Here is a 10,011-nt window from a genome sequence, read left to right on the forward strand (position 1 = left end):
TGCTAGACTTCAATCAAAATGAGATAAGGAAAAGTGATCGTGATATTTGTAGAGTGTCTAATTTATACCTGTACTCTGCTCTGTATATTTGTTTAATTTTCTCATTGTGTCTTTCTAACAGCATACAAAGAAGTTGATATTATTTCAGTATTTCACAAATGAAGGAAGGGCACGGATACGTTAGGGGATTTCACCAAGGCCATTGACAGTGGTTGAACAGGAACTCAAACCCAGATCTCTTAAAAATCCAAGTCCCCCAAGTCAATTTATTCTAAGCTATTCCACCCTCCCCTGTGGCCTTGCTTTTGGTTCAGAAATAATTAATTTTACAATAAAGAGTAGAGTCACAGGAATTCAGCTGAAAAGTACATGTCTTGTGAAAATACCACATCTTAAAAATAACTGAATTATTTTGGACTGTAGCACAGAATTGAAGGACAATTAATAGTTGACACAATCAAATGAAAGTGTAATCATAGCATAAACACTTTATCTGATATTTGAAATATGCATTTGTGTAACTGCCAAAATATTATCTGCTTTCTGTTAGCCAGAATATTCCAGAGACAGGAGCAGAACAGTCTTTATTTATAAAGAGCAAGCAAAATATATTTTCCTTTGGGAAGGACTTTTGCTGTTGTTAACTAATGTCTGAGAATTTGGGGATGAAAACCTTTGTATTAAACTGGTGCAACATAACTCATGCCATTTAAAAAAGACTTTTTCCCCATGCGATAGCTTTGTATTGCTATTATTATGCATTACTGAAAATTCTATGAGAATTACTTAACTATTTTTAATAAGTAATATAAAATTTTTCTTAGAAAGGTTTCATTTTTCTCTACCATATTTTATCTATTTGGATTTTTTACTTCACTGTATGGTAAACATTCATCATTAGAGGTTAAACACTGTTTGGCTTTTAAAAATAAAGACTTTATCTTGTTAAACTACTCAGATTTGGGAAGGGCTTTAGTGGTTGCATTTCAATTTTTTTCAGGATTTTTACCCAAAGACATCAGTAAAATTTCATAGTTTATTTTAATTGTTTTGATTAAAAGCCTCAGATATTGCTAAGAAGAGAAAACAAATAATGAGTGGATATAGATTTGTCAACTTTACCCACTTTTTAAAAATTTCTTGTCATTGAGCTGAAATTTTTAAAAATTCTTTCCATCTGAAATTGTATCACTTTTAAATGTTTTTTTCTCAAATACTACCATCTGATTAGGCTATTAGCTCTTCATATGTTACCTATGCTTTCTCATTAAAGGAAAAAATACACTTTCTCTAGATGCCTGTCCTTTTTAAAGCACAAAGTACACAGCAAGTGTTTGAAAACTTTCCATCTTCCTAGTTATCTTTATCTGTTTGTATAAATTGCTAAATTGCTTTCATAAAATGCCTCTAGACATAAGGGAATCATTTGCATAAGTGGATGAAGATTTTTGTTTTCCATGAAGAAAAGTTTGAAATGGCCTCCTAATTGTTTTCCTTCCTTTCTCTTCTTGCAGTATCCCGCTGCTCTGATGAACCTGGGAGCCATTCTGCACCTCAATGGCAGACTGCAGAAGGCCGAGGCCAACTACCTGCGGGCCCTGCAGCTCAAGCCAGACGATGTCATCACACAGTCCAATCTCCGCAAACTGTGGAACATCATGGAAAAACAAGGCTTAAAGACTTCTAAGACCTGACACAGGAGGCAAGAAGCCCATCCTCCACCATTTTTAAAAGCTGGCTTCCTTAGCAGACAGAACTTCCCAGCAGTGCTATGACAAGAGCTGGTGTTAGACTTCAAGACCAGGGCAGAGGTCATAGAGGTCACTGCCACTTCTGGAAGAATCCACTTTGCTATCGGCACAGCTGTTAACACCAAAAAGGGGAAGGCAGGAAACCTCCTGGAGGATGTCATTGTTACCCATAGACTGTAAACCAGAGCACTTAAAACAGAATTTTTTGGCATTCTTAAAAGGGAGGGGTGGGTGTATAAGTCACAGATTTTGTTCATTTTCTGAGAGCTAATTTCAAAATTTTCTTGTTCCTTAAACACTGTGAGAGGAAGTCAGAGTGTCCATTCAGCCATGGCAAATGATGAGGGTTAAGTGTTACTAGGGAGTGATAAACGCGTAGTGTGAGTCCCAGTGAGCCGCCGGTTGTCCTACGCTGCTGTCTTCCCTCTTTGGGACAGCCTGCTTATCAATTTCTGAAGCTTAGAACACTCTTTTTGTATTAATACTGTGTCAAGATCTGTCAGAATCTGCTATGTTTCTTGACCAGTGCACATAATGTTTTATGATTTGGATGTCAGAGGCTTCATTCTTTTGGACATCATTTGCTTTTTATGTTCTGAAAAGGATATGGAGAGTAGAGCTAACCATACTTCACACTCGAGTTGTATGAGGGACTGGGGAGGCTTATATGTGTCAGGCAGGCTTTTTTAAAATTTTAATATCACCAATATTTCCCCCCAAACTGCCCAGTACAATTCATTGTATTAATTCTTTTGAAATTAACTTTGAAAATGGCTATCCCTGGAGAATGTGCAAGCTTACATAAAGATAAAGGACAGGGAAGTTTGTAAGCCTTCCAGTTCCAATAACTAACCAACAGGTTATTAGACAAAAGGGAAGGTGTTCTGTGCTTCTCAGATGTTGCTGGTTTAGGAGTGTATGATGATGCTTGCCAGTGATTTTGTATTTTGGAAAGGATAGGTATCGAATGTTAATCACTTCATAGTAAGTACCTAAACGGCAATGCTGATAAATGTTCAAGCAATTATTTTCATCTTATTTTGCTCTTCTCAAAAGGCATCGAAAACAACTTATTTGAAGCTACAATAGAGTGTAGCATTAGCCTGCATGTTTCTAGGTCTTCTGCCTAGTGCTTTTCTCAGTTGAAAACTATTTTTCACTAGCAAATTTGGTATTTTATTTCATTACCTGTTAGTAACCACTTCAATGATCATTTCACAAGAAAAAGACTATTAATTAGGTAGAGAACAACATTATTGACCATTTTTTGGCTTGTAATCAAACTTTGCCACTACAAATTAACTTCATAAAACACCAGTCCATTATCAACTTCTTCACAGAGAAAGCAGCTATACTACACCCTACATATTTATTTATTTATTATTCTACCATAGCAGAATAACAAAACTTGATGCATTAAGCCAGTTGTTTGCAACTGAAAATTAACTGTTTCTCCTTCCCTTTCACACTCCACGTATATATGATCAGCCTCTCCATTAAAAAGAAGCTGGACATGCAAATACATCATATTATGTTTTCTCCATATTTTATGTTTTTCTATGTATCTGAATACAGTGGGATAAATAATTGAAAGTAGTGTTCCTATGGCATTAGTGTTTTTGTGAGAAGGGTATTTCATGGCATTAATAAGAAAGCCCTTCTGTAATATATATATTATTTTGTAAACATTTCATTGAAGGGCCAAAAGTTAAATTATAACTAAATCACTGTGTTTTCAGAATGATATTTAACAACAAACCCGTGGTCAAACCAAAATAGTGGGTTGAAGTGTATTATTCATCTTTTAGTGCATTGGCAATTGCAAAAAAAAAAAAAAAAAAGGAATTTAATATAAGGCTATAGAGATTACTTCAGTGTCTAACATTTGTATTTATTTAAATAGTTATTGACCTATGATGACTTTCTAGTCTTAACATTTTATCTTTTTATTGTTGTTGTTCTTCCTTTCAAAGACCTGGTTCTTAATAGGTTCACTGAATGCACAGTTGAGGCACTTCTTGTGACACCAGTTCCCAAGTAGCGTTAATAATTGGGCCTGTGTCATAAAATGCACGGATCACTAATAACTAAATGTCCCTGACACTTTTCACTACAGGGCTGGACTTAGTAACTGACCAACTTCAAGGGGAGGGTGGGGGGCGGGGGGGTGGGCATTAGAACATGATCAAAAAATGTCTCCGCTCAGGGATTTATGGTGGATTATTGCAGACAGTGCTAAAAATATAGAGCACAAGACAAGTTTACTAAATTAAAATTTTATTTTTTGAGAAACTGTTATTTGTATAAATTATCAAGATTTGTAGGCTTTCCTTTTGTAGAAATAATTGTTTTATGTGCCAGAGAATTTCAATTTTGTTTTCAACAATAAAGCATTGATAAGAAATATATTGTGTAAGCCGTTTTTAAATCTTCTACAGCAACAACACTTAAACTCTGGAATTTTAACGGAACTAGGTAAGAGGTTAAAAAGAGTAGAGGTTGAGCATCGAATAGAGACACATTGTGGTTAACCTATAATTAATAATCATCATTTTTAAAAGTTACTGTAATGCAAGTAAGCATTGCCAATATCACCCGGTTTACCATATTTAGAAAAGATGACAAAGTTTGTTTTGTTTACTTTGGTTGATGAACTATGGGAAAAGATGCTATGAAATAATCCAAGAAGGGCACATTTATAAGTTTCTGGCTTCAGCAAGTTGTTTGGTAAAAATGGCCATATTTAGAAGACACTGAATCTCTAGTTCTGGTCTTGAATGTAAGCACACCCTATTCTGCTGAGAAATGTGGGTGCAGCACATTCAGGAGTCAGTTATAAGGAAATGTTGGGTCCTAGACATGGTGCAAAGTGACAGAGAATTCAGCAGTCTTGTTAAAATTGTTATGTCACGTGATTATATATTGCCTATTTCCTCTATTAGGGATAAAAGTTAGCTGTGAGGACTTTTATGTTAAACATCCTATGGATGTGTGAGGTTATTTTCCATTTTTACAAATAAGGAAACTAAGGCTCAGAGGTATGAAACAACCTACCCAATGTCACTAAGCTAGCAAGCAGCAAGCCTGTCCCCACGCTGTCTGATGATGTGTCCTGGGTCATGTGGGCACTCAGTCATTGAACCAGAGGTCTGGGTATCAACCCTCTTGGCATTTCTCTAGCGATTTCATTTCCACAAATCCCATTCTCTACCTCTCTCTCTGCAGACGATCATGAAGATGAAAGGAGGTAATTCATTTAAAAATCTTTAAAATTTAGATTGTAACAGCTGGAAAAAAAGACTTCAGTGTTCATGTTGTTAAATCCATTTACTTTCCACCTGAGGAATATTAAGCCTTGCAAGTTAGGTGATTTAACAAAGATCCCAAAACTAGATAGTGGCAGCGCACACCAGGCTAAAGAAATTTATTAAAAGTTCTTGCTATATGAAGAATTGTATAATTGATTTTTTTAAAATGAAGGTATAGTTTGAACTTGAATTGGAGCACTGTCACTGTACTTGGAAACCAAGGAAGGCAGGGACCATATTTTTGGGGGGGACTTTATTCTCCAGCCCAGCACATTGTTGAGTAGAAGACCCTAAAATATACCGTAAATGAAAATTCTATCTGTCATGTACTCATGAGATATGATTTTTTTAAGTCACTTTCTAAAACAGTTAAGATGTGGGGATTTGCTGATTTACTATTTTCACCTGAGTGATACCAGTTTTTCACATAGTATATTTTTCCAGTAAAAAGAAAGAAAATACCTCTAAGTCTTGGCTGTTCTTTCTATTACAAAGAAAGGAATTGGGTTTCCATAAATAAGAATTAGGATAATTTCAATTTATTTGTATGTACCTTTGTAATATGACTTCTCAATTTAAATATTTTCATTACTATAGAATGTGCTTCCTACTATTCAAAACTCATTTTAATAAAGGGGTATTGCTAGAAAATTTGGCTTATGCATTGGAACTATTACACATGGCAAAGCTACAGCAAGCTGAATGGTAATGCAATTGTGCTATTATGCTTAGTTTTGCAGTAGAGAAAGATGCATGTGTATTAAGGCTTTAACTTGCTGTGTCATTTTGGGTGGTCTTCCTGCAGGATGCAATGAGAGAGGCCTTAAGAGTCAACTTTCATTCCATCTGCCACTTCACCACATACTGGCCTTTTGTTGTTGTTGTTCTGTAGAGATTTGAGATGTATTTTTTTCTCCTTGGAGGACTGCTGGGTTTAAATTTCTTGTTAACTTGAAATTCCTGTGAAGTTTTTCTTCTACGTTTCCCAAAACCTTCCCCCAACTTCTTACAGCTGCTCTATGATGTTATTGTGCTATTTAATTGTCTGCTTCCAAAGAGTGGAGAGATCTACTAACTACTTTTTTAGCTAGAAAATTCTTGGATCAAATGAGAAAGTTATAAATGTATGAGACAATGTGGGGAGATCATTAAAAAATACCTATAGGAATCTAAGTTAATATAGTATCTAAAATGGTACTTGGGAAAAGTTTCTGGAGATTCCTAAAAGGAGAGAGGCAAGGTGGAGAGATAAGGGATAGATACATGGAAAATTGACTGTTAATTGTCCTTAATAACTATTAAGCTTTTGTTGGAGAGGTAGAGGATTTGATTAGAACAGTTTGAGACTATCTATTCTTTTTGGTTGCCCAATAATCTACCAAGATAGGGTTGCTGTATTGGAAAAGAAAGTGCAACCAGTGAGTGAATAATACAACCACAGGAGAGGCTGGAAAAATGTGCAACGGATTTGAAGTCTAGACTAGAACTAGCTATCTGTTCTGATAGGAAATAGATTTAATTTTTCTCCTACCTTTTTTGGATTGACAGGTTTATCACTTATTCAAGGCAAAGCTATCAACCATTCTCTAGTCAGATAGAGTGAATAGAGTGCTATGTTTCGAGTAATAGCTCGGGACTTGTAGAAACACTTTTTCTAATAATTTTCTATCCTGTCTCTTTCCTTTCCATCCTAGTAGACTCAAAATAAAATAAACCCTGAGTCCTTTCTCTTGGCAATATCATTGAACAACTAGAGACTATAACACAAGTTTTGAAAAATGTATTGAGGGAGAAATCAAGCAATTTAACTTGTTTTCAAAAGTACTTAAAATACCCTAAAGGAATTAAAGTGTCTTTTTTACAACTGGATATTTCTCTCATATAATATAAAAGACAATTTAATACCAGAAAATCAGAATTGATGAGGGATGAGGGGGCAAGTGTATGTGTGTAGGGTGTGGAAACAGTGATTACCTTTGATTTTAATGTGGGCCCTTTTTCTGATTTCATTTAGCGTGTACTGGCCATATTGACTCTAACCACAATTAGCTTTTTCATTCTGAAGACAACTTATTAAGTAGGTAGAGCCAATTAGTAATCTCAATAGGCTTTGTTTTCATTCTTTTTTGTGCTATTTTAAATATGTTGTTATGCTTAATGTCTGTGGACATTTTATGCTTCCTTTACAATGATAACTTACTATTCTATAAATGTGCCTTTGCCATGTAGTATATTAATGATAATTTGGGAAATTTCACTGGAATTATGTTTCAGAGTATATTTTTAAAAAACTGTCCTATGCCAATAAATATTTTGATGTTACTACATACTATTAAAATTTTATGATTTTGCATTATATGCTATGGAAGAGTATAACAACGTTTTGTTTTATTAGAACCCCTTGATGATATTTATCATCATTACCCATTACCCTGTTAGTGATATTTCTAAAATGTGATTATACCAGCAAAGCATATATTTTCCTATAAAATTAGTTAAAGAAGTTTCTTGGTTAATTTGTTCTCATTGCTGTTTATAGAACCAATTATTGTTTGACCTCCTATTTCAAATTTTTGCTTTTTGAGTGATGATGAGGATGAGTTAATCTGTTGCTATTTCTCAAGTAGCCAAAAAGTAATAAACTCTTAGAAATCAATCACAATATTAGAGAGCAAGAGAAAACACAGATTTGGTCTAGGCATCATACAAATGAGGAAGGTGTGGCTTAGGGCACTTAATTGATATGGCTAAACTTACTCATTCATAGTAGAGCCAATGTAACACATAAAGTGTTGAGGTAATAGCTGCAGGTAGTATCCTGCAAAGCCCAGTACTAACCAGAACTTGTGAAATCATCTCTTCTTTAGAGTAGAGGGAAAACACAGCTCCAATTAAGTTCATATTGGATCCCTGGTTTAATTCAGAAAATCTTAATTTTAGGACAGATTTATGAGTCATACCTAACCAAACAAAGCTGGTCTAAGTAAAAGTGGAACATAGAAGCAATAAGATATATTAAACCATTTCCAAAGATCCAAAACACTGCTTGGGTATTCTTCTGACCTGTCTGTGATGCATCAGTGGTCCAAGTTTCATTTTCCTTTTGCAGACTGGTGCAATGTGCAAGATCCCACCAGACATAACAAGTCAGATGTGATCCTTCATGATGAAATAAACTAGTTTTTTTTTTTTTAGGCTATTTTTTTTTGTAAAATTAAAGTTTTTTGGAGCATACTAGCTAGATGAAAACTCTTTATAGGCCAGAGAATAATCGTAAAATATGAACAGCATGTCACTTTTCTATTGCAGTGCAACAGTAGATACATTTGCTACTAGTATTTATGATTATTAGCTAATCTATTTGATTCCCTTTCATCAACTTTGTCCACTTTCTCTGTTATATGTACGTGTGCACACATACACACACAAACACATTAAAAAAACCTACTGCATGCCTGGGAAGTCCATAGCTAAACCAATCTTAAGTATCTGTACATTTGATCCTCCAGGAGAGAAAGTCATTATAAGGAATGAGACATAATGTGAAATGTCTTGATTAAAAGAGGAAATAAAGTGTGATCAATCCTTTGTCCTTGGGTGAATGATTTAGATCCAGACAAGCAAGGATCAGAAGGCGATGAAAGCAGACATTTCTTAAGATACTGTTATAAACATCTTGGCACATTTCCTTTCACATTGTCCTATGCTGCCACAATCAAGCTGCTGCTGTGATTCACCAAATCAACTCTTTATATAGGGTAGTTTTCTGTCCTTATTCTAGGAAAGAAATACCACTTGGAGAAAGAGGAGATAAGACAAATGTAGATTTGTACTTCTTCATTTTCCAGATAAGAAAAATTACAAAGTTGACCTTTAAATATCTTGGTTTTAAATGTATTTTGTCTTGGGGACATTAGCCAATGATCAAACAATATAGATTATTGAATATAGGAAGCAACACACTCGGTAATTCTGAATACTGATGAATACCCCACCGGAAGACCCCAATTATATCAGCTTTCTTTTTTGGCTTTAGCTCCTCAGGTGACATTTGATCCCCTAACATGGCAACTTCATTCAACTTGCTCCTTGGAATTTCAGCGCAGTGGGGCCCTTCCCATAGATACAAATCTGAATGAATAGGGTTTTAATGATTTCATTCCTTTGCTCTCAAGGAAATGGTTTTCTGTTGTAATTATATTTTTTACATGCAGAGTGTTTTACAGTTCTCGAAGGGTTTCATATCTTTTCTATTTATCTCTTTAAAACAATCTGGCAAAATAGACAGGAGAAACATATTAATTCTCAAATCAAGCTCCAGATGAGGATTCAGAAGCTCAGAATGACTGTATGACTTGTCCAAGATTACATTCAGTATGAAAACACATCTTCTGTCTCCTAATCTTACAGCTTTGATCTAAACCTAGAGCAGTATGGAGGGGTATGAGCATGATCAATACATTAGAGGAGTCCTGCCTCCTTTCTTACTCCCTTAGCCTTTCAAGTTCAGATATGATGCAGAAGTGTTTCCATTTGAAAAACTTTTATTCCTAACTGGAGACTGTTTCCAACTACATCCCTAGGGTGAGAGGGTTGAGGAAGGAGGAGAGTGTCACTCTAATGTAAGGATACATGTGCTCACAAAAATAATTTCGCTTTTGTCCAATCACCTTACTTTTGTTTACCAGTCTTAGGGGTTTAAATTGCTTCTGTTAAAAATGTACCTATTGAAGCTTCCTCTTGCAATCTAGGTATCAGCGGAGCTTGGCCTCATTTTAGGCCGTTCCATGTTTCTATAGGATGCCTGGTACTATTTTCCAGTTTTGGTGAATATCAGGCTCTTGCATTCTGAAACTCTTGAGTTTCTTCTTCTAATGATCTCTTCTGGCTTTTTCTTTGTATTCTTCCATTCACCAATTGAATAACAGAGACTCTTTTCTGATTTCCCTGAA

General features: G+C 35.1%; 1 protein-coding gene across 2 annotated transcripts in view; it reads left to right on the top strand.

Moving 5' to 3' along the window:
- TMTC2 (transmembrane and tetratricopeptide repeat containing 2) overlaps window positions 1-4,157 on the top strand; it is a 442,328-nt gene extending 438,171 nt beyond the window's left edge. For both annotated transcript variants that reach the window (XM_025403370.1, XM_025403371.1), the window contains one exon: window positions 1,515-4,157. In XM_025403370.1, the coding sequence (XP_025259155.1) occupies window positions 1,515-1,694 (180 nt within the window). In that variant the 3' untranslated portion in view covers window positions 1,695-4,157. The remainder of the gene's footprint in view (window positions 1-1,514) is intronic.
- Window positions 4,158-10,011: the final 5,854 nt, after the last annotated feature.

Source organism: Theropithecus gelada, chromosome 11, assembly GCF_003255815.1.
Source record: "Theropithecus gelada isolate Dixy chromosome 11, Tgel_1.0, whole genome shotgun sequence".
Lineage (NCBI taxonomy): Eukaryota > Metazoa > Chordata > Mammalia > Primates > Cercopithecidae > Theropithecus > Theropithecus gelada.